The 24,095-nt window shown below is 59.1% G+C and overlaps 6 protein-coding genes across 6 annotated transcripts; 2 read left to right on the top strand and 4 right to left on the bottom strand.

Annotated features, from left to right (window-relative positions):
- Positions 1 to 533: 533 nt before the first annotated feature.
- On the top strand, positions 534 to 2,582 carry DCS_07953 (putative crooked neck protein CGI-201; the record flags this gene model as incomplete). Its single annotated transcript, XM_040805236.1, has 1 exon — positions 534 to 2,582. One exon carries the CDS (start codon positions 534 to 536, stop codon positions 2,580 to 2,582), a length of 2,049 nt encoding a protein of 682 aa, XP_040655340.1.
- Positions 2,583 to 4,085: 1,503 nt separating this feature from the next.
- Positions 4,086 to 6,084, bottom strand: DCS_07952 (uncharacterized protein; the record flags this gene model as incomplete). The annotated part of the gene is made up of 2 exons (XM_040805235.1): positions 4,086 to 4,258; positions 4,338 to 6,084. The coding sequence occupies 2 exons, from the start codon at positions 6,082 to 6,084 to the stop codon at positions 4,086 to 4,088; spliced, it is 1,920 nt and encodes a 639-aa protein (XP_040655339.1).
- Positions 6,085 to 9,959: 3,875 nt separating this feature from the next.
- DCS_07951 (uncharacterized protein) lies at positions 9,960 to 10,625 on the top strand (the record flags this gene model as incomplete). Its single annotated transcript, XM_040805234.1, has 3 exons — positions 9,960 to 10,033; positions 10,108 to 10,311; positions 10,385 to 10,625. The coding sequence occupies 3 exons, from the start codon at positions 9,960 to 9,962 to the stop codon at positions 10,623 to 10,625; spliced, it is 519 nt and encodes a 172-aa protein (XP_040655338.1).
- A 1,158-nt stretch (positions 10,626 to 11,783) lies between these two features.
- On the bottom strand, positions 11,784 to 14,362 carry DCS_07950 (La domain family; the record flags this gene model as incomplete). The annotated part of the gene is made up of 2 exons (XM_040805233.1): positions 11,784 to 12,866; positions 13,064 to 14,362. The coding sequence occupies 2 exons, from the start codon at positions 14,360 to 14,362 to the stop codon at positions 11,784 to 11,786; spliced, it is 2,382 nt and encodes a 793-aa protein (XP_040655337.1).
- A 4,224-nt stretch (positions 14,363 to 18,586) lies between these two features.
- Positions 18,587 to 19,674, bottom strand: DCS_07949 (uncharacterized protein; the record flags this gene model as incomplete). The annotated part of the gene is made up of 4 exons (XM_040805232.1): positions 18,587 to 18,739; positions 18,802 to 18,952; positions 19,179 to 19,299; positions 19,455 to 19,674. 4 exons carry the CDS (start codon positions 19,672 to 19,674, stop codon positions 18,587 to 18,589), a joined length of 645 nt encoding a protein of 214 aa, XP_040655336.1.
- A 2,025-nt stretch (positions 19,675 to 21,699) lies between these two features.
- On the bottom strand, positions 21,700 to 22,443 carry DCS_07948 (uncharacterized protein; the record flags this gene model as incomplete). The annotated part of the gene is made up of 1 exon (XM_040805231.1): positions 21,700 to 22,443. The coding sequence occupies one exon, from the start codon at positions 22,441 to 22,443 to the stop codon at positions 21,700 to 21,702; it is 744 nt and encodes a 247-aa protein (XP_040655335.1).
- Between the last annotated feature and the right edge of the window lie 1,652 nt (positions 22,444 to 24,095).

Here is a 24,095-nt window from a genome sequence, read left to right as displayed (position 1 = left end):
TTCAGTATGTGCTGTGTCAGTGCAAAGACAGGTATTAATTAGTGTTTGCGCGCTGACCAAGCAGAGTCAATGTGTTATTACTGTACGGAGTGCACTTAAGTACAATACTTATGTGCTAGTACTCCGTACTGCAAGTACTTAGGCACTAGGTACGGAGTAGAGTGTACCTCAACATGTACGGAGTACATACATGTCTTTACATGCACAATCAGTGCATAAAACTTGTACTCCGTACCTAGTGGTATTGGAGTTTTTATCCTCAGGTACAGTACTTACTGGTATGGATACGCAGCACGGAGTACTTAATTATCAAGTACTCGTGGTACTCCGTAAGTACTGCGTAATAGCACCTGCAATGGCCAGCCCCACTCCTGATTTTTGAGCCTCGCGACAACATTGGCAACGTCCATCGTCGGCCTTGCTCTTGCATCTCCCCCAGCCAACTCAACCACCTCCCTTCCCCCCCATCCCCCCCCCCCCCCTCTCTCGCGTGTTGCAGAATCATATAGAATAGGCACGGATCCATCGACGCCATGGAGTCGGCGAGGGGCCCCCCGCGTGTGAAGAACAAGGCCGCAGCGCCCGTTCAGATCAGCGCCGAGCAGCTGCTCCGAGAAGCCGTCGACAGACAAGAAGTCTCCCTCAAAGCGCCGACGCAGCGCTTCAGCGACCTCGAGGAATTGCACGAGTACCAGGGCAGGAAGCGCAAAGGGTTCGAGGACTACGTGCGAAGGAACCGGCTCAGCCTCCACAACTGGACGCAGTATGCGCAGTGGGAGCTCGAGCAAAAGGAGTTTGCGCGCGCCCGGTCCGTCTTCGAACGTGCCCTCGACGCCCACCCCCATAGCATCCAGCTATGGATCCGCTACATCGAATCCGAGATGAAGTCGCGCAACATCAACCACGCCAGGAACCTCCTCGACCGTGCCGTCTCGGTCCTGCCCCGCATCGACAAGCTATGGTACAAGTACGTCTACATGGAGGAGATGCTGGGCAACATCCCCGGAACGAGACAGGTCTTCGACCGCTGGATGCAGTGGCAGCCGGACGAGGCCGCCTGGAGTGCCTACATCAAGATGGAAAAGCGCTACGGCGAGCTGGATCGAGCGCGCGACATCTTCCACGCCTTCACCGCCGTGCACCCGGAGCCCCGGAATTGGATCAAATGGTCCAAGTTCGAGGAGGAGCACGGCACGAGCGACCTCGTGCGCGACGTCTTCGGCGGCGCCATCGAGAGCCTGGGTGACGAGTTTGTCGACGAGAGACTCTTCATCGCCTACGCCAAGTTCGAGGCCAAGCTGAAAGAGTACGAGCGGGCCCGGGCCATTTACAAGTACGCCCTCGACCGCCTCCCGCGTTCGAGGTCGATGCTGCTCCACAAGGCGTACACGACGTTTGAGAAGCAGTTTGGTGACAAGGACGGCGTCGAGGACGTGGTCCTGTCCAAGCGAAGACGGCACTACGAGGAACAGGTGCGCGAAAAGCCCAAAAACTACGATGCCTGGTTCGACTACGCCGGACTGGAAGAGTCCTCGGGCGACGCCGACCGCGTCCGGGAAGTCTACGAGAGGGCCGTTGCTCAGGTGCCGCCCTCGCAGGAGAAGCGACACTGGCGAAGGTACATCTACCTCTGGGTCTTCTACGCCGTCTGGGAGGAGCTCGAGGGGAAGGATGCGGAACGGACGCGGCAGATCTACGCCACCTGCCTCGGCCTGATACCCCACAAGAAGTTTTCCTTTGCCAAGATCTGGCTGCTGGCGGCCCAGTTCGAGCTTCGCCAAGGCGACGTCGCCGCCGCTCGGAAGCTTTTGGGTCGGGCCCTCGGCATGTGCCCCAAGGACAAGATCTTCGACGGCTACGTCGACATCGAGCGGCGGCTGTTCGAGTTTGTGAGGTGCCGGACTTTGTACGAGAAGCACATCGAGTACAACCCGGCCAACTGCCAGACCTGGATCAGGTTCGCCGAGCTCGAACGCGGCCTCGACGACCTCGACCGCACGCGGGCCATCTTTGAGCTCGCCGTGAGCCAGCCGCAGCTGGACATGCCCGAGTTGCTGTGGAAGGCGTACATCGACTTTGAGGAGGAGGAGGGCGAGTACGAGCGCACGCGCGCCCTGTACGAGCGCCTGCTCGACAAGACGGACCACGTCAAGGTTTGGATCTCATTTGCGCACTTCGAGATCAACATTCCCGACGACGAGGGCGAAGGTCAGGACGCCGAGGAGGAGGACAAGGAAGAGGAGGAGCAGCCTGTCAGCGACGAGGCCAAGGCGCGCGCCCGCGGCATCTTCCAACGCGCGCTCAAGTCGATGCGCGACAAGGACCTCAAGGAGGAGCGCGTGTCGCTGCTCAACGCGTGGCTGTCCTTTGAGCGCACCCACGGCACCGGCGAGGAGGTGGCCCGGGTGCAGGAGCAGATGCCCCGGCGGACGAAACGGCGCAGAAAGCTCGACGACGACACCTTCGAGGAGTACGTCGACTATATTTTCCCTGCCGACGATCAGCAGGCCAAGAGTCTATCGGGCGTCCTGGCACTGGCTCAGAAGTGGAAGCAGACCGGCGGCGACCTATCCGGCGCCTGATGCGAGCGAGCAAATGCAGACTTTCAAACAAACGAGCTTTGTCCTCGTCATGGCCTCGCCCGGCCGAGTTTGGCGTGACATTGGGGAAATGGGAACGTGTCTGCTTTCCAGGCAGGACATGCGTCCAATCGTCAGGCAAGGAGCCAAGGCAGGGACGTAGCTGACTTCGGGCGACGCCGATGTTATACGATACAAACAAACAACACGACATGGCACAACAACACACGGCATGATGTGACGTCTTGGGTGAGATTTCGTAGCCGTCATTCGTTCACGGACCCTATGTTCATGTCCTACCAGTCCCAGCACTTGCCTCTGCCCCGATCCCAACGGACATTTTCAAACAAGTAGAAGAATCAAGACGACCGTCAGAGGCAACCCCATGCTTCGCCATTCTGGGCAGAGTCAGTACACTGCCTGCCGTCCACCGTACATCCGATCCAGGTCCCAGTCCGTAGATCAATCATCGCACGCATTTTTCCTGCTCCTGCTTGCTTGCTCATTCCATAATTGAGTATATGCATTGTGTCACGTCCCACCATTCGAACAATCACCACCAGAGCCCGCCGATTCCTAGGCGTTCATGGGTTAGGAGCCAGGAGTCAAGGTCAGTTGCCCGCATCGCTGCATCGCATCGCAGACAAACTGGTGTGCGACGCTGCGCGCGAGCATTGTAGGCCAACGCATGCATGGTTGGCATGCGAGTACTGCCAGTTCATTCCTGCATACATCCCCTGTCACCACTCCTGACGGGTTCTCTCCTGGTCTCATCCTTTTTATCAATGTGCTCCGGTCGCAGTACAGGGAAGGGTTCAGGCCGAGTGACGATTTTCTTTCGTCCTGGGCACAACGTGCTTAGCCAGTCTTCAGTAGCGGCGGTGGTCTGATACAAGCCATTCGTCATTAGTCATTCATCCCATCTTGAGCAGCGCTCGGTGTGTCAAGGAGAAAAAAAGCAGAAAGAAAGACACAAAGGAACGACGCAGTAGGGTAGCCCGGAAGGGTTGTTCCACAGGCAGGCCTTTGGCACGAATATCATGCCACGCAGCACAACAGAGTCTGTCCAATAGGGGGCGCCTGATTCGCTACAGTCGTACAGGTCGAAATTGCCGTTTCCATCTCGGCCTCGTGATAATTCTGCTTTGAGGAAGCACGCCACTCGCGCATGCCGTTGCTGCCCGATTCTCTCACGGCTTATTGCATCTTTCGGAGCTTCCAGTATCGATGGATGATGGTACTACGACCTGTGTTGGTGACCTTTCGCGGGTGTAGAGGCACGTCAGGCTTGCGATACCATGGGTGGTACAGGAACCTGATGATGCTGCAGGGCCTGCCCGCCTCGTTGAGCCATGGTAGTTGCCGTCGAGTGATGGGAGTCGAAGAGACTGCTGATGGACAGGCGGACGGGTAGTGCTATTGGTCTGCCGTTCGAGAGGCCGCGATGTTGTCCCCTCCGCCTCGGCGGGCCTATTCGCGCATGGACGGACCTTTTGTCCTCGGCCGTCAATTCTTGTCCTTTTTCATATCGCTGACGGTCTCTTCAATGCTCAAGACACCGATGCCGACGGATGTCGGTTCTTGAATGACGGTCTTCAGCTTGAGCTTGAGCTTGCTCACCTCCGATAGGCCGGGACATTGTTCCATTTCTCTTTGACAACCCTCCGCCGAGCTCGCCGCTCGTTCGTATATTGGAAGACTCCATGTGCTGCGTGGATGGTGATGACAGTCGCACGATTTGTGGTCAAACGCGCTTACCTCTTCTTTTCCCTGTCCTCCTATCCTCCTCGTCCGAGTTCCCTCGATCGGAACCTGAGCCGTAACCGGAGTGGCTCGTGCCGCCTCGGTGCCGAGACTCGTGCCGCCGGCTGCCGCGGGTCGACCGATCGGGCTCGACATCCCCGCCCCGGCTCCGACCATGGCGAGACTCGTCGTCGTACATGTCATCCGAGTAGTGGCGGGAGCGTCGCGAGCTGCCGCGATCCTCGAAATCGTCCTGCTCGTGTCGGCGATGGTCGTCGACGGCGGCAACGGCGCCACCCCCGAAGCCGAGCTTGGCCAAGCTGCTCCGCGCCCTGTCAACCACGCTGCGGCTCCGGCTGCGGCTGCGGCTTCGGCTTCGGCTTCGGCGGCGACGGCTGTCCGGTGAGGAACTCCGCGAGTCGTGACGGCCGCGGCCCCGAGAACTTGAGCGGTCGAGCACCTTCTTCGCTCCAAGAGCCCCGAGTCCTGCGGTTGCCAAAGCCGCAAGCCCGCCCGTGCTGGCGCCGGTGCCGTGCTGCGACCGGGCACGCGAGCGGGACCGGCTTCGGCCCGTCAGCTTGTCCTCCTCAATGTCTCGCTTGGACCCGTTGATCAAGCGGTTACCGACGAGACCGCCGATGACGGACTCGGCGAGGCCCAGCTTGCCGTGCTTGTCGCTCTGGGCGGCATCGACGGTGGCAGCACCGGCGGCGGCGGTGAGAATTCGCTTCGTCTTCTCCCCCTTCCAGCCTCCGGGCTCCTTGGCCACGCGGAAGGCCTCGGTGGCGCCCGCCAGCAGGGACGCTATGGCGGCCTTTTGAATCTTGTTGGCAGATCCGTCGCGGGAGCCTCCGGGGCTGCCGGCTCGGCTGCGGCCGTCGGAGCTCTTGCCATCGGCGGCGGCGCCGGTGAGGGATTTGACGGCGGCGCCGAGGCCTGTGGCGGCGATGGCGCTCTCGAGGAAGTTTCGGTGACCTTTGCGCTCCTTGGAGTCGTCGTCGTCGTCGGAATAGTAGTCGTGCACGGGTCCGTCGCGTCCCCGCTGCAGGATGTAATTGGCCCTCTGGTCCTTCTGGGCCTGCTGCTTGCTGTAGAACTCGGCACCTTGGTAGGCCGCGAGGGCGCCAAAGCCGGCGAGGGCGGCCGAGGAAAGAGGGCTGCGCTGAACGTCGGTGCCGGCCGTCTTGGCTTCGTGGCGGTCGTAGAGCTCTTTGCCTCCCGCGAGGAGGGCGGCACCGGCCACGGCGGCGATGATCTTCTCCTGCTTGGACATGGTCCTGTGCTTGGGCTTTCGCTCCTCGTCGTAGTAGGGGCTACCCCTGTCTCGGCGCGCGTGGCGATCATGGTCACGGTCGGCGTCGTAGCGAGAGTCGTATCGGGCATCGTAGCGGGCGTCATCGTAGCGGGCGTCGTAGCGGGCGTCGTAGCGGTCGTCGTAGCGGGCGTCGTAGCGAACATCGGTGCGAGCGTCGTATCCGCGGCGATGGTCCTGGTCGTCCTCGTAGTACTGCACCTCGGTGGCGCGGGCTCGACGAACATCCCTACCGCTCGGCGGGGGGAAGTCGCGGCGGATCTCTTCGACAGATGGATCACTGTCCTCACGGGCCCTCGGGACGAGCTCTCGAGTTCCATAAGGCTTGGTGTAGTCACCCCGCGTTTCGATGCCGCGTGGTTCTCGCTCCTCTCGACGCTCCTCTCGCCGCTCCACCCGCACATGGTTACGGCGGGCGTAGTCCCGATCGTAGGGGTCGTAGCTGGCCATGACGGCAGACGCTTCGAGGGTTGGCGGAAGGTTGCTTGCCAGCGGCACGTGGTGTGTGCACGATGAGGGGTCGATGACACGGACGGCGAATGCGCCTTGATCAAGGCCGAAGCGGGCGACGGTACGAGAATGGTACGTCGTAGAAGGGATGAGGAAAATGTGATGTGGAAGAGGGAAGAAATGGGAGCAAGCTTGGTCGGACAGGTAGGACGAGGAAACAACCAGCGGGCGACCTTTCTCTTCGGACCTCTCTCTACACGACGGCCACGAATGAGGGACGCAGAAGGCGCCAGGTACCCAGTTCAGGCCGAAGTGATGAGGGGCAAAAAATGATGGCGGGTCGGGGCGCCTTCCAAGCTCCAGCCCCCTCAGGGACAGGTACCTGGTACCTTGGCCTAGCGACGACCACCCGCAGGTACTTTCTCGGGTAATAAGTAATATGGGAATTTCGCTTCTAGCGCTCGATCGGTCGATTGGTGGGAGATGCACCACGGCGACCTCCCTCCACGACCACCTACTAAGTACCTAGTAGGTACCAAGGCCATCTACCAGGCTATCTAGTACAGCGGGTGGCAAAAATGTCGATTCAACTTGTACGAGTTGCACCACCAAGCTGAATCGTCACTTTTGTCGAGTCACTGTACCAAGGCCACCTCCAGGGCCACCCACTTAAGTACTAATACTACGGCCACTGACCACGATCAGCTGCCACGGCCACCAACCACGACCACCAGCCACGGCCACCCACCACGGCCACCTACCACGGCCACCCACCACCAGAGGATCCGCTGCTGCCAGGCACATACAAGGATGTACCTGCTACTTCTACTACCAAGAGGTTGGTTGGTAGGACATAGCATGGGTACTGCCTGGGTGCACCGCAACGTTGTCCGTCCTCTCTTTGGAAGGGAACCAGGCGCCTTGAACACTGCTTACAGCCTGAGCCCAGCAGCACGGGTTGCACCTACACTGCTAGGGACCTAAGTAGGCACCACTAGCAGGGACTGTTGCTACTAGGTACGGTAGGCACAGTACCTACCTGTTAATCTACCTTAGGTACCTACTAATTAATACCTTAGGTACTAGGTACTAGGTATGTATTGGTAGGTGGCATGATTGTAACCACGTTATTGGTACGGAGCACAAGTACTTGGAACAAGGTACCAAGGTGCTTGAGGCACTCGCAGAGTGTGGGCATCTGTCAGTCACCTGAGCCACCATCACCATTCATGGCCATGGCAAGGCGAAGCCAGCGGGCGCTTGCCCAGGCTGATGACGCTGGAAAACGCCTTGGCGGGCGGTGCGACGAGGCAAGGCATCCATGCACCAGATATCAAGGTACCTCTCCAACCAATTGTATCTACACGTACTGTAGATACAGGGTACGGATGCGAGTATACGTACGGAGTACTGGGTGCGACAAAGTAATACTGGCTGCGACGTAATACTAGTGCGAGCATTCTGGAATTGTACCATTTCGTGCCCATCCCCGCCCCCCCCCTCCGTACTTGGTACGAGCATCAGTAAGCACATGTACTTGCAGTGCTTGTACTCCGTACTATTTCGTGTTACGCTCGGTAATCTGGTACGGCGGTGACGACACATGCCGTATGGAGCCGGAGGCAATCATTTACCCGTTCTGCACTCTCCTCATCCATCGGCCAGGCATCCTCGACGCCATTCCCTCTCGCCGGTAATCGCTTGTGGCCGGGAGGGGCGAGCACGATGATCGGCAGCCCACCGACCTTGGCCAGAGTCGCAGGCATCATGAGGCGGGGCTTTCTTGGTGGCCTCGGTGGCCTCGGTGGCCTCGGTGTCCTCGGAAGTGTGCGAGGTACGCGTGTGCTCTCCGCCACCGTACCTTGGCACCTCACGCTTACGCGGTAGATGGATGCCTACCCGATGTGCCTACCCGACTCGACGCAAATCTTGGTCACACCAGCGGCACGTCCTCGTGCTCGGCATGCAGTGCCAGCTGGGTAGGGTACCTAGGTACGTGGTGCGTGGATTTTTGTGCGGCTCAGCCTGGTGCGGGAGTGAAGCCGTCGAGACGAGGCACGGCACGCTACTCGGAGCCGTCAATCGAAAGTAATGGTGCAAACAAGCACGAACCGCAAACGTGCAAATGGACGGTCCGCACCTACCTGCTTGCTAACCTGTCCGCGACGACGGCACAGGAACCCATGGCGTTGCTTGGCGCCCCCTAGGGATGTTGGGCCGCCGGCCGGAGCGGAGGGCGTCGCCGCGGCGGCTGCCGAAACCACCGGCACGACCGTACGAGTACAGTGCTCGCGCGCTACCGGTGAGGCGATGAAAGAGATGCACCCCGTACGACGGGTGGGCGTTCCAGGTTCAGCCTGCGGTGCTGCCTGCTCCGTTCCACATGCGGATGGGCATTTTGCAGCCTTGTTCGCAAAACACAACACTGCCCCCCGTTCCGTGCTGCTTGCTAGTACGTGCAGGTGCCTACCTACCCATCCACGGCCTCCTGGTCGGTGCCTCGGGGCGCAGAGGTTGAGCGCGACCATCGCATCGCACACCCTTCACTTGATTCGAGACGGTGGCAAGGGAAGCCTGGAATGCGGGAGGCCGGCGCGACGGTGGAGGGATGGCTAGCCTGACGCACCGATCCATTGTCGTAGGTTTATTATGCGTCACCATCCAAGCCCCTTCCGCGCATGAGCACTAATTTGCCGGCGCCTGTCGCTCGACCCCGCTTCGCACCCCTACCGTCGACACCATCAGTGGTGTTTGCGAAACGCGGAGTCGGTGCAGATGCCATACGAGTGCGCCTCGCCACGGAAGTCCTCGCGCCTAGGTACCGTCCAGTATTACCTGCTGCGGTGCAAATGCTGTGCACCTACACGTACTGTACTGTACGTACTTGTACATGCCCACCGTAGCCCAAACCAAATCGTCGTTGCGAGTTGCGAGTACGGAGCACTTGTACGGAGCATGCTACAATAAGCATGTACCGACCGTCACTAGACAAAAATGATGGTTTAGTTTTGGTTGTGCTTCTCCTACAGATTGAATCGACATTTTTGCCACCCCACCGTACTTACAGAGGCACTTACTTGGTACGCCAGTGCTACAGTACTTGTACGGTGTACTTACTCCCTCGGTGCCTTGCCCTGCTCCAACTCCGTGCCGTCTCTACTGTCTGCTCGCATCCTCCTCCAAAACGACGAGATGCGGTGAAAAATTGTCGGATGCCTGCCGTGGACGTGGTGGTCATTTTCCCACGAACCTATCGGCACCTCGCCGTGTTTATCCTACTCGCCGGCGCATAAACTAGGTGCAAGTACTCGGCAGTGCATGAGAACGTTCCATGCCTTCCATCCAAGTATAGCACCTCGGGCACGGAAATGGCCCACCAAGCCCAGGCTCGGCCGTGCAAGTACCTGCTCTCCCGCACGAGTAAGGAAAGCATGGCGAGAACTCCATAGTGCTCCATAGCACTCCGGTCCGTCATGCGTGCGCGGGCAACGAACCCAGCGGCCAAGCGGCATTCTTGGTTACTTACGTACGGTAAGCCTATAAATAAATTATCTATCCAATCCCCCCTCGGTGTACTTGTATCACTTGTACGAGTTCGGTACTTGACTTGTACCAACTGGCACACCCACATGTTTATTCTCTACGCACACTAGTACGGAGGACTCTTATGCGCATACGAATGCCCACACTCGCTGGTAGCATATATAACGAGTACGTGCGCCCGTGGCAGGTCCGACCGACGAGATATTTCTTCACCTCCCCTCCCCCCCCCCCCCCCATTTCCGATTGATTCTTCATCCGAGACTCCTGCACTCGCCGCTCTCATCGCAACCTCCTGATCAACTCCCACAACCGATCCGTCGCAGACGCCCATCATGAAGCTGACCGTCGCATCTCTCGCCTTGCTCGCCGGTGTTGGAGCAGCCGCCGACTTCAACCTGCCCGAACTGTGAGCCTCCGTTCCTCCCGCCTACCCTTCCTCCTCCCTCTCTTCCCTGTGCTCACGGACGACGCCCCCGACAGCAATCGAGTCTTCCCCATTCCAAGCCAACCTACCGTCCGCGAGGACCAGACGGCCGCTGGAGTCAACATATTGCCTTCGGGCGCCGAACCATCCATCGTCGCCAGCCCCACTCTCGCCAACTCTGCCTCTGTCTCCGGCTCGGCCGCCGTCTCGCCTACTCTTTCCATCACTCCTGAGACCTCGTCCAACACCGTTCCCGGAACGTACGTTCACGCCCCCTCCCTCCCCAGAAGCCATCTTGGTTGCAAAATCAGCCGTCTGACCGGCACCGAGCAGATTGTCCACCTCTCTTACTACGGGCGCCAGCGTCAGCTCCGCTACGGGGACGAGTTCTTCCCCGCGCCAGTCGTCGTCGTCGTCGTCGTCGTCGTCGTCCCAAACCTCCATTTCTACCCTGCGCCCCTCATCCAACTCGACCGCCTCTCTCACCTCAAACCCAGCCAGCCAGCCGACTGCATTCGCCAACAACGCCGCTGCCGGCATCGTCGTTCTCGCTGGTCTCGCCGCTCTCCTCTAAGTCAGCATCACCTGTCATTTTTTTGCATGGCCACGCACCCACGCTTCCCTTTCGAGGGGGTCCTTGCTTAGTTTTTTTTGTTTCGAGAGTTAAGGAACGCTGCGTACATTTTGCGCACTCGCCGTTCCTTGTACGTTTGCGCACACACACATTTATATACATATACAAATTCTCTTGCATAGGGCCCAATGTCCGACACGGGCCATTTCACTCGCCCCATGTGCTTTTTGTCCGCCTCGTCATGCATGGCAGCAAGCAGCATGACCGTCTTGCCATGTGCATCAACGGCAGGCAGCCATGGCCAACCTCACAACGGCGAATGCATCTTCGGCAACTCACGTGCCCCACGGGTCCGTCTTCGCGCCCGTGACTGTCATGCACACCCATGGATGACCTCGCAGGCGAATGGATCGGCCGCAATCCCGTCCCCGTAGTCTTCACGAGCCAGATGTGTCGCGACCTGCTCGCCTCGATGCAGGACCCTTATTGCTTCGCTTCTCGCCTCGGCCGTCCACCGTGCCCATTTCACTTTTTTTTCATTTTGATTACCTCGCTTGGCCCTAGTCGTACAATACAAGTTGTGTCTCGCCGTTTTGACCGAACCTTGATGAATAATCATGCTAACCACCTCCCCTCCCCTCCGCCTTGCTCGTCCTCGTCCTCGCCCTCGACCCTCCCGACCCCCGGTTCTTCCTTTCTGTCCCTTCCGAGTCAGTCCTGGTCGATAGCCGGATTGCATACGTCCATCCCCCGTGAGCCACGCGTCTCGCCCCGGTCAAGCAGCCCTTGCCCGGCCTTGAGGCTGGCTTGCCCGTGAGCTGCGTCGCCCACCCCGCTTCGTCAAAGGCGCGGGGGAACGACTCTCGTACGCCGTTCAGTTCCAGAATCAATAAATAAGACCAAATTTCGTACAACATTCTGATCATTTGTAAATGGCCAGCCAATGGTCATCCAAGCATTGCGCCGATGACCTCAAAACGAAATTCGTGAATGCGACCCTCCACCGGGGTTGCCAACCACCACCGCGGTGAGAGAGATCCCCTTCGAGCCTCCAGGCCCAACCTTGGTCGGGCCTTCGCATGTGTGCGTTCAGTGCCGGAGCGGCTGCCTCTGCGGCTCGCCGACCCCGAGGAGACGTGCGTCCAGGGAGGGCAACCCTTAGCCGGAGGCTTCATCCGCATGGAAACCGTTGGCTAGGGCAATGGCCGGCTCATTCACGTGACCGTTGGTGACCTTGGTCTTGACATCCTTTTCAACGTCCACCGCCAACTTGTCGCCCGCAGCGCTTCCCGCGCCCAGGGGCTCCCCAAGAGCAGCGGTGGCCGAGGGCGAAAAGTCCGGGACTTCTGCCGAGAGCTGCGTGGCACCGCCGTGGCTCGACCCGCCGCCGTTCACCAGGCCATTCACGGCAGGTCGATCGTGGAACTGCGGGAACTGGGCTTCGCCCTGCGGGTTGTAGCCCAACGGCGGGGAGGCAACGTGCGGCGGCGGCGCCATGCCGTTGAACTGGGGGGAATAGTTGAACGGGCGGTTCTTGAACGTGACGTGCGACGGGCCGTCGTTGCGCGCCGAGTCGTCTCGCTCCGACATGGGCATCACGAAGCTCTGCCACGCCGACCTCCTGCGGAGTCGCTCCACGTCGTCCTCGCCGACGACGAAGTCGAGCTCCGTCGACGTTTCGCACACGGCTCGAATCATGCCCATGTCCAGCGTAAGCTCCCTTATGCGCTTAAACGCCGCGACAAAGTGCAGCTTCACAAAGCCCTGAGAGTCCATTCGCTGCCGGAGGTACATGTCCTTGCACAAGTTCTCGATGGAGAAGTAGTACTCGATCTGATTCTTGAGCAACGACATGACGACATTGTCCCAGTACGGCTGGGGCTGGAACGGCACGGCGGAGAGCGGAGCCATCGAGTAGTCGTAGGGGCCAAACTGGGTCTGCACCGGAGGCAGCCGAGACGTCCCGCCCGGCAACGACATGCGGTGGAAGTTGGCACCGCTACGGCCGCGTCCGCCCCTCTGCGGGGGGGGCATGAACATCTGGCCATGAGCGCCTTGCCTGGGCGGAGGGCTGTAGGGGCCTTGGGGCCGTGACGGTACCGATCCGGACGGGAAGACGGAGCCGTTATGCTGATGCTGCGAATGGGTGCTGATGGAGTGGTGGCCGCCGCGGCCGCGGAATCCTGCTCGTCCCCTCTCGCCGCGACCTTCCGGGCGCTCTCGAGAGCCGTGGGCCTGTTCCTATCACGGCAAGATTCGGTTAGCGTACGTACGTCCGCGGGCAATGCAGGCAAGTGGGCAATGCAGGCAAGTGGGCAATGCAGGCAAGTGGGCAAGCAGGCAAGTGGACAAGCACGCAAGCCGTCGGAGCCATTGTGCGTGGCGAGACCCCGACGCTCGGGAATGCACTGAGGAAGCAGACGACAGGGGACACTCACGGCTTGATGAGGGGCGGCCGAGTCCTTGGTCTTGTCACCCGCAGCATGGCCGGGAGACTTCTTCTGGTCCTTGGCGCTGGAGCCATCCATGGACGCACGCTTCGCCGAGGGCGGCAGGGAGGTGGCTCTGTTGGCGGGGGCGCCAGCCTCGCGAGGTCGATCCCTCGACTCGCTGGGCTTGGCTGCGGGTGTGTTGGAGGCGACCTTGTCTCCGGCGTTGGTGCCGGCCGCAGCACGATTCGAGTTCGTTCCTCGCGCACCACCGCGAGGCTTCGAGTTGCGCATCTGAGGCAGCTGGGTCTCAAAGTTCACCGACGGGACGTAGTCGTACGTCACCCACTTCTCCTTCTGACGCGGCTTCTGGGAGTCATCCTGGGCCTCCTTGGGCTCCTTTTCCTGGCGCTCCACCGGGCTCGTCACCGGCTTCTTCTTCTCCTCCTTGATGGCGGTTTCCGGCGTCGGCCACGAGGAGGCATCGCCCACGGGAGGGGGCACCTCCGACTTGGCGTCCTTGGCATCCCTGTCCGGCAATCTTGAGCCCCGGCTGCCGTTTCGCTCGGTGCGAACGACATCGGCCGTCTTCCGAGGCGGCTTCACGCCGTTCGGCGCGGCCGCCTCTCGGGCGAGCGGTGCCGCCGGACCGGCGGCCTTGGCAGCCGTCTTCACGTCCTCGACGTGGGCCGGCTCGCCGTTGGCGACGTCCTCGGCGGCGTTCGCGCTGGGCTTCGTCTTCGCCTGTTGTGCCTCCTTTCGCTGCTGCCAAATGTTGACGGACGGGATGGGGGCCTCGGACAGCTCGACCTTTGGAGGCTCCGGCACGGGCTCCTCGTCCTTGCCCGCCGCCGACGTCTGCTCGGCGGTTTGCTTCTCCGACGGCTTGGACTTCTTGCTCTTCCGCGTCTTCCGCGTCTCGTGCTCGTCGACCGACCGGGTCGTGGTGCTGGAGGATCTCGTCCCCTTGTCGGCCCGCCGCCACGGCCGATCTAACCGGCCGGCGTCATCGTCTCGCTTTGAATCGGACTGCTTCTCGGTGGTGGCATCGGAACGCAAGTCGCTCTCCGAGCCAATGCTTGAATCGATCTCCTGCTTCTCGAGAGCCAGAGCACGGGGCTCAGCGAAACGAGCGGGATCCGACGCAGGCTCTGCTGGGATTCCTGAAGAGATGGACGTCTTGGCGACGGAAGAGGTGGGCTGGGAGCCCTGGGCATCAGCGGGCGTGGCGGAAGAGGTTGTGCTTGAAGGGATGGCGCCTTGTCCTTTGGCGGCTTGCGCGTAGGAAAACGTCGAAGGTGCCGCCATTTCAGTTATCGAGTTCGACTCGGCGGTAGAGATCATGCCAGAAGCGACCGACGCAACGAAGCCTGGTCACAGGAGGCGAGGCGCCGATTGGTGCTTGCCGCGTAGCCGACGCTCCCCGAGCGGGGTGACGAGATCTAGTCGGCAACGGGAAAATGCGAATGCTTACGGCAGGAAACCCAGTCCGTAACCCCGGGAAGCCGATGGCCTCGTCGTGGTTTTGTTCGTGCTTTGACACTCGCAGCCTCCTTGGGACGAGCACGTCGTGGCTTCCGCCTTTCCAGACGCTCGACCGGAATCCGGGCAGAGGCTGTCGAGGTTCCGACGATGCAGCTCGGCGCAGGGACTTTGGATTGTACGTCCGTCGGCGGGCACCCAAGTCAGCTGAGGCTGGCAGATGGTCGGCGTTGGTCTGAGGGACAAGGACGAAGGCTGCTGGCCGATGAGTATTTGCAGAAAATGTATGGAAATGATGCCCGGCAGGTCTTCGAAGCTTCAGAAGAAGGTCGGAGGCGGATGGAACGCAATATTCCCTCGAGACGGCGTGGAGAGCGAACGGGGAGGGCTTTTTGCGAGTCTAAAAAGCGTTGGATGACTGGCGCTCGGCTGGCACGGGTGGCAGGTGGCAGGCAGCAGCAGGCCGAGGGCTGCGCTCCCGGGAGTCAAGAGTCGATTGAGCGCAGCTCTCGCTTCCGCAAGGATGAACAGAGGGCAGAGGCTGGTGCTAGGCTGCAGGCAACAGGCGAGATGTTGCAGCCACAATCGGTGGGAATTGAACTGGGTATTGGAGGGTTGGAGGTGTTGGGAAGAAACAGACGGAGAAGGGGGGGGTGATGGCCAGCAGAGGGTATTTTTTTCGTGCGGGACAATTTGATAAATTTTTTTCCTGCCGCTAGGTTGTTCACCCGAGGGGACTGCACACTCCAAGCACGAGTTACTGTACCTACTGCCTGGAGACGGTGGAGCGGCTGCGATGTCCACTGCAGGTACGGAGAAGTACGTACAACGGAGAAGTACTGTACGTACATCCATCTACTGTACAGTACAGTACAGTACAGTACAGTACAGTACACGTACAAGTACAGTAGACCGCAGCGCAAGTACTGTACAAGGTATTACGGTACGACCTTTGCGGCAGGCCCCCAGTAATATTACCTACTGTACTCCGTTCTCCGTACATATTTACTGTACTTACGGAGTACTGCACAGTACCTTGGTGCTAGAGTTAGATTACCTACTTGGTACCTAGTAGGCTCCGTCAGCAGACGGAGGCACCGTAACCGAACGTCGACAGAGTGGATCGAGTGCCCTGCAAGTGTCGTTTGTGTTTGTGCTGCACACGAACAGCACGTGTACGGAGCACTGTAGGTGGACTCTGTGCTGTACTTGTACTGTACAAGCGTTGTACTTGGGAGTACTCCGAACCAGTACAGTACATGTTAAGTACAGTACTGTACAGTAAGTACGCCCATTACTACTCCGTACTTGTACGAGGTGCACACTAGTGCCGTGCAAGTACCTCCACCTACCAGCATTGGGACAGGCACGGTACTGGCCGTTTCGCCCAAGCGTCCCGGGCACGCCTGATGGGGGCCAGGGCAACTCTTTCGAAAGCGACACACTAATACAACCCTACTCTGCATCCATCCGCGCCAAGCAAGACACGGAGTGCGCCGTACGAAACTGGCATTTATCATCGTCATCCGTGCGACTGCGGTCCTCTGCAGAAGGAATCTGTCATTCCGATGATGCCTTCATTTCATGTGCCTCAGCGTTGAGCCTGTGCCCCCTGCTCATCGGGCCAAGACAGAGATGGAACGATCGGACTGCAATTTTGTCGGCGTACGCTGTGGGGATTCACTGTGCGTCGCAGCAATTTGCCAACAGGCCATGTTGTTACCGGAGTACTCGGAGTCCTTGTACTCGTACTTTGCGTTTGTAGAAAATATGAACGAAAACTACCGACTGAACACCGCATTTACAACTACAACTATGCATGTAAGTATTACATGTACGTAAGCGTACTCCGTACTTGTGCAAGTACTTGGAATTGTGAGTAATTACAGTACTTACATGGACTGTCGGTGTACGACGAGTGTGCTTGGCTGAATCGGTGCCCGGAGGTGCCTACCAGCTACCTACTAGGTACTAAGCTATTAGTGATCCGACTCGTACCAGCTCCGTAAATTACCTTCAGCACCAGCATCAACCGACGGCGTACTCCGAACGGAGTAAGTACAACAGTACCAATTGCCCTGCTCCGTAATTCAGGAAAGTACTTACTTGCACTTGGGCAATACGCCAGCTCCCTGGCTATTTTACGAATCTATTTCTGTCGATCAGGTAGGTGATAGGTACCTACAAGCGAATGGGAAGTCCTCAGTTTTCGTCTTGTGTGTTCATGTCAGGTTGAACTGCCTCACTGACAGTCCCCACGTACTCCAGCCTACAACTACCAGGTACTTAAGTACAGTGGGTAGGTACCGACCCTCGGCTTGTACCTGTAAGTACTTACTTACACCTAGGTAGAGTTTGGACAGGATGTACGGAGTACGGAGTACTGTACTTAGGTACACCTCCTTGTACTTGCACACACTACGCTACCAGGCCTAATCTAGGGTTTTGGAACGATCCCAAGTACAGCTACTCCGTACTTACGGAGTACTTACATGTACAGTACTTGTACTTTCCTGCCCACAAAGGTAAGCAACATGGCACGCCCATGAATCGCAGAAAGGTACGGAGTGCAGTCACCTCCTACTGGTCGGCACCTGCCAACTGCACATGTGAGCAAGTATCCGAGCACGACCTGCTCGGCAGCCGTGGGCTTTTGATGCATCATCCATCAAAGGCCCTGACACGTAACAAAACATCCATCGACTTTCATCCCGCTGCAGTGGATTGCTCCATGAGTAGAATCTCACATGGTCGTCGGGATAGGCCTTCCTACACGGCACCACCCTCTGGACCTCGGAACGGTGTGTAGCAAACGAAGCGACAGCTTGCGAGAAACGATTGTGCCTGCCCCTGCGAGAACGTACCGGGTACATACATAATGGTGGGCTGAGTGGCAGGTTCAATTCGTCTTTCAGCGACAAACGGCAGGAGAACGCTCACCTTGACCCGGAACTTGTCCTGACTCTTGCACGCTCCGTGCACGTGCTGGTACTGCACTGTGCAAGTAGATGCATCCATTTGCTTCTGCGCACGCCGGAATGATCATTGTCGGCGAGCAGTCCACCCTTTCACGAGCTCATCGCACCATCCATCACTCGACTTGTAACGAGCACCCTGGTGGGCGGTTATGAATCACAACGAAGTGATGCATACAGACAGCATGGATCGGTTGCACGACTAGGGCACGTGCTTGCAAACATCGAGGTGTACGACTGCAAGCAAGGGCTGTGAGACGGATTCTCACATCCTCTCTTCATTTTTCACGGATGGTATACTTACTGTACTTCAGGTACACTTACTTCAGGTACTTCGGCTCCCCGACCCATTGCTAAGCCCTCCACTCCAGCTCGCCAACTGTGGAGCTGCTGCATGGCATTCGCCTACAGGTGTACGGAGTACGGGGTTGTCGATTCATGTGCGAGCTGACTGTCGCCCTGATTGCTGGACTTGGAAGCAGGTCGGCATCGCAGCCTGGCGTGATTCGCACCTCTGTAGAAGAAAGGGCTCGACCAATGATGTTGCAAGCCAGTATGCGTTTGTTTGCAACGGCTCCTTGCCCTTTCCCACAGGTCAAGTCAAAGTGAGGGCCCCAAGCCCGGAAGCATTTCGGCTACGGCGTCGGAACGACTGCCCACGATAATGGCAGATCGTTAGGCAGCCAGCCCGTTCTTCACCGGGCCTTGACTACCATGACTGCCAGGGCCACGAATCGCCAGCCTACGTCCCAACCTACAAATCCGACAGGTAGAGACTACTATTCATACACACTCCGAGTAATACAGGCTGGCGGAAAATACAGCATGCGGGCAAAGGATAAAACATGTCCAACCAGTTCTCCCAATTGTTTGGCCGCTCGCTCCATGAGCTCCGTCGGACCGTTGCTCCTTTCCCCCATGATCAAACAGTACATCCCTAAAATCTTCGAAAACCAGAGATCCCCACCGGCCGATGACGTCGATGGTACCGTTCTTGTCCACGGAGGTCAGGACGGGTACAGGGTGTGGACATGGCGACTGAATGAATGCCTCGGTCCGGGAAGTGGCGCGTCCCCTACCCTCCCATCCATGCCGTGGCCTGTCTCGTCCCAAAGGAAGCTGCCAGGCGGAGACCAGCAGAACCCATGGGAAAGTAGCTGATCAGATACCACAGCAAGCAGGCTATCTGAAAAATAGCGGAGAAGAGGGTGAGGATGGTGCTCTTGAGCTGAAACGACGGGTCAGTGACGCCGAGGAACAAAACGCCGCGGCCGGGTGATGTCGGCTCACCTTCAAGGCAAAGACCAGCGTCAAGATGATGGATCCAAAGTACGCGGCGGTAAAGGGTAATCTGGGCGCCGACATGAGGTGGTAGACGTAGTTCAGAGGGCCCATCATTGCCGCAAACGACGCCAGGAACAGCAGCGAACCGACGGACCACCTGCCAAAACGTCAGCCGCAGACTCGATGGGGGAAGCTCCAAAGAGTCGGGATTGCCCGCATGGGACACGCCATGGCTTGTTGTCCCATGCAGGCACGAAAGCACGGTGGTGATTTGGGCGGTCGAGAACGACCGATCGATCGAGGACGTAGAACCGGCCACGTTGGCCGGAGGTGACGGGCCGGCACGGGGAGCAGGGCGGGTGGAGCAGCAAGGGGCGACTCACAAAGTGACAAACTTGCGTGGTTTCCACGAGAGAACGGGGAAGAGAGTGAAGCAAATGGCGAAGCAAGCGAGGGCGGCGATGTTGCATGCCCCAAAGACCAGCAGCCGGTCCCATCTACTCACTGCAAGCAAGAGTAGGTTAGCCATGGCAACCGCGGCATGCTTCGTACGCATCGTATCAAGGCTGCAGCGGCGACGATGAAGAACGCACACGTCCCGCCGCCGAGGTTGAGGGCGTTCACGATGCACCATGGGTGCTGGTGTCGAGTTGACTTACGAACAAAGTAGCCCTCCTCCTCGGCTCGACGACTTGGCGCCGGCAAGGGTGCGCCGGCGCCCTCGGTGGTGGGCAGGCGCATGTATCCACGGTCGCCGAACGGGTTCAGGCCTTGTATGGAGGACAGCAGCCGTTGCTGCGGTGAAGTGTTGGCAGTTTCATCGTTGTTGCGACTCCAACCAAGCGCGTTGATCGAGTCACGAAAAGTATTGGATGCCATGGCCGCCTTGGCCGATGGAGGACGTGGGAGTGATGATGGGTGCGAGGAAGGACACCGGCCGGGCGGGTATGCGAACGGCCGAGTTCGTGATGGCGACGCCCTCCTGGAGGTGTTGAGCACGAGGGCACCACGGCTTTCGGCAGCAAAGTCGGCGCGGCAGCGTTCGGCGATGACGATCGGGAGGGAATGGAACGGCCCTATTCAAGGTCGAGGACGATGCTAGCTCCACTCCTCCGGGAACGGTCGGGTCGGTCGGCGGGCTTGAGTGGTGCCGGGAGAAGGAAACGGGACGAGGTGATGATGCCAAGGGCGCAAAGGGAGTCTGCCAGGCAGCCGTTGCGGTACCACGCCACAGTCGCGCCACGTAATAGATGGCGGCCGAGCCGGCGAAAGGTGCGGATTGCTCAGATGGCCCCTGCGGGTGCGACGTAGAGTGCGGTGCGAGCGTCCGTAGAAGGGTCGGGGATGGTTGGAATCTGGCGTGCGGGAGGAGATGTCGATGGCGACCAGACGAGGTTTGGCAGTGAGGGGGGGGGAGTGTGCATGACGGAGCACATGATTGGTGGCTTCGACGACCGCGAGGCTGGCTGGTGGAAGCAGCTGGCTGCCTGCAAGCTGCCCGCTAAACCGATAACGCAACCTTTGCAAGCTAGTAATACTAGGTACTAGTAGCCACTGGTACCAGGATGCTCACTCCTAATCTCCCTGCTCTCTGCCCCTGTGCCTAGTTGTACTTAAATACAAGTATGTACGGAGTACGGAGTACGGAGTACAGAGTCCCCCGTATTCAAGTATAGCAAGTGGTACTAATAATACCTCGTACTTGATAGGGACCTAGTACTACTGCAAGTACGTCTCCCTGCTCAGCACCTACCAACCGCCTTGGTAGTATTCGCAGGCACCAGGTCTCCTGGAGGACATGCTTGATCGCACATGGTCCACGATTAGCGCGAGGGCTCAGCTACAGTACTCCGCGGTGCCTTGGAATACTGCACTCGGCGGAGGTATAGTGCATGCCCCACTCCGTACAGGTACTAGGTACCTAGCACTCGGAACGCGATGTCCATAATACTCACTACTACAGTACGGAGTACCTTAGTACTTAGTAGGTATTGCTACGAAGACAATACTAAATAAAGTATTGCCTACAAATTCAGAGTACACGCGTGTATCTACTAGGTAATTACTACTTACTCCTTGGAACATGTATTGGCTTCCATACTACAAGTACTTGGGCGTACATGGACGTGGACTGCATTGCATGCACATGCACCGTTTGGTGCAGGAAACCATCAATGACGGCAAACTCCAAACCTCTCGGTGTGGAAGCGGGCATTCATGGTTGATGCCTCCACGCATCACCGTACAGTCACGCTGCTCAGATGCTCTTCGTCCTCGAATGGGCAGATCTACTCTATTTCTTCCCATCTGAGGTACGGAGTCATACTTGCATGTTCATTCACACGACAGCACATTTGCGTGCACTCCGCATGGTAGCAACGGTGGCCAAGTTCTACCCCATCATGTTCGCTGCCGATATTCTCACTCCGCACAACCAACTGCCTTCATGTTCCTTCTCACTCGCCCCATCGGCGGCACTCTGCATGGTCTACTCAGGCAGAGGCGAGGAGTCCGGACCATGGACGGAACGGGTAGACGGATGCAAGCTTCAGACATGCTTGTCCGTCAATGGCGGGTTCTGGCACCGGCACGACGGCCGCCGCGCATCATGTCCCCCCGTACATGTTCATGTATGTTCATGTATGTTCATGTACGTGTACATTGGCGAGGAAGCACGCTTATAGTGCATGCGGTGACGGGTGACGAGCCCATTCGCGAGTCTCGTCGTCGGAGCAGGCCATCGTGCATCGCTCCCGTGGCATGCCGCGCCGTGCCTTGGGTGATCTCGTGGCCCAGCCTCGGGAGGGCAGGCCGGCCTACGCATGACCTCGTGCTACCGGCCGACTCGATGATGCAACTCGGTGGTCGGGGCACCTTCGAACCTCGCGCCGGTGGCTTGGTGTCTCAGATTTCAGAGTCACGTTCAGCCTGACACTCGCCCGCCGGCAGACTAGCACCCACCTGGCACCGGATGGGTTGACGAGGGGTAGTGCCTGCTAGCCATCCAACGGTAGGTGGATGGGTACGCTGTGGCCCACGCTGGCACTTGTATGGTCGGAGACGGTCAACACCACCACCACCATATCCTCCTCCACTACCACCACCTTTGTCGAGGTGCAGGCGGCGAGGCAAGTCAGGAGACGACGACCCGGGAGGGCGAAGAACCTCGTACTCGTAGCGGTAGTGTTGCATTTGACGTCGAGCCGCCGGGTCGTCGAGAAACTCGGCGCTATAAGATATCGCCTCCCGTCCCGCCGCCGACTTGGGCGTGGATGATGAAGAGGGAACGCCAAGCACGTTTGTGAATCCGTACTCGATCCTCGGTACTCCATACTTTGTGCCATAATACTGCGACGACGACCGTTCGTTCGGTTTGGTACCAGCCTCCAGCAACCCGAACCAGCCGGTAGGCGAACCAGCCAGTAGGCGCTCAAATCGCCACCGCCTCAACGAACCGGGCCACCAGCGGCATTCCAATCCCCTCTCGCCCCGGTTCGTACGCGCCTGTCCCCTCCTCCTCCAGCCGCCGACCAAGGCGATAACCGGAGCAGGGAGATTTTGTTCCAGGCTCCGACGTGGCCATGAGGAAGTTCCGCTGACTCGTTGGCAGGTTCCAGGTACATCCAGACATCTTGCCGCCACGCACATAGTGCACCGTCACCAAGGCGTCCGAGCGCGCGGCCCAACCTACAGCACCTAGCACCAATCTACAGCACATAGCACCAATCGACAGCACGCAGCCCCGCCGACAGCACCGCCGACAGCACCGCCGACAGCACCGCCGACAGCACCGTTGGCTTTGCCGTGATACGCCTGCTTACACTCGCACCATTGACGGGTTGGTCGCGAAGACGACGTCGACCTTCAACCTCGGTGCCATTTCCCAAGCAACAGTGCCGCGCGCTGATCGCCAGCTCGCTCGCTGCCTTGGCTCGCTCTGCTCCATCCGACGTTTATTTTTGGGCAGTGGACAAGCCTCTTTCTCGTGCGACTCGCTCATCCATTCCAGTTCAACCTTCCGTTTGACCTGGAGTCATCCTGCTCGTACTCGGACCCTGTGTGTGCCTGGTGCGCCCGCCAGCCTCACGCTTTCCCCTCCGTCATTCCCAACTTGGAGACCTGAGTCCTGCCCGGGGACGGTATTGTTACCGCGCCACCGCTTCTCCGCACTCCTCACCTCCCGGCTTCCTCCACCACGCATGTTCGGTGATAACCTGCTCGCCTCCCCGCCTGCCACGCTCCAAGCAACGACGACGGCGACATCCATCACTGCTCGCATACTCGAAGCACCGACTGCCGTCATCAGTACGCCACCTGCGGACGAGGGAAGCCGCAAAGGTCCGACGACGAGAAACGCCATTCGCCGAATCACATCGACGACGGCTCGACAAAGCGACGTTTTGCGTCGGCTGCGCATGACGATAGGGTCGTTGCCAACATCCAAGCGCTGCGCGAGGGCATATCCGGTGGTCCGCTATAGGTACGTTGGCCGGCACCCGCGACTCCCGCTGGCATTGTTCGTCGGTTGTCCCGCTCGGTTGTCCATCTGTTTCCCTCCCTCCCTTCTCGACCGTCTCCCGGTCTGCCTGTCTGCCTGCTTGCCTGCCCGTTGATGCACGCATGCGCCCGTCCATTCATTCCTCTTCGCCTCGCATTGATCTCGACGCCGCCCAAGCCGCCGCCACCGTCATCAATCAACGCCGATCCCCTCCGTCTCCCTCCGAGCCGCCAACCATCCATCCCTTGACCCCCTCTCTGCCCCTCCTCTCCCCTCCGTCCCCTCTGCCCCTCGCCCGCCTTCGCCTCTCCTACCTGCCCAACTGAATTCCAGCGCCCACTCCTCCGTCGCGCTGTGCTGCACTACTCCTGCAACCCGCCTCGCCAAAGTGCCTTGGCGGCTCTGAACCTCCTCTCATCGCCCATCATCGGACGGACCCATGGGCCCATTTTAGCAAGCAGGCGGCTAACGAGTGAGTGCCTGCACGGCCACGCAGGAAACCACGCCGCCGCCTCCCTCGACGTCCGCGTCCGCCTCAACCTTCGTCAATCATCCTCTGACAGTGTTCGTTCCTCCCGCACCAAGGGGCCCTGCTCAGCTACCTCGGCCAGCCTTGTGCTCGTACCTGTCGACCACTAGTAGCTGACTGCTAGGCAGGCACCCGCGCTGCGCCCAGGTGACTACCAGGTACAAAGGTTGGTGGTTCCTCCGTCCAAGTCTCACGGCTTGGCCCTGGAACCAGCTAGCCAGCTAGTGCTGCGAACTTGTACCAGGTACTGATTGCCTAGTAGGCTCTAGTGTC

Source organism: Drechmeria coniospora, chromosome 03, assembly GCF_001625195.1.
Source record: "Drechmeria coniospora strain ARSEF 6962 chromosome 03, whole genome shotgun sequence".
Taxonomy (NCBI): domain Eukaryota; kingdom Fungi; phylum Ascomycota; class Sordariomycetes; order Hypocreales; family Ophiocordycipitaceae; genus Drechmeria; species Drechmeria coniospora.
Note: the sequence above shows the minus strand (reverse complement) of the source record. Positions and strands in the feature narration are given on the sequence as shown.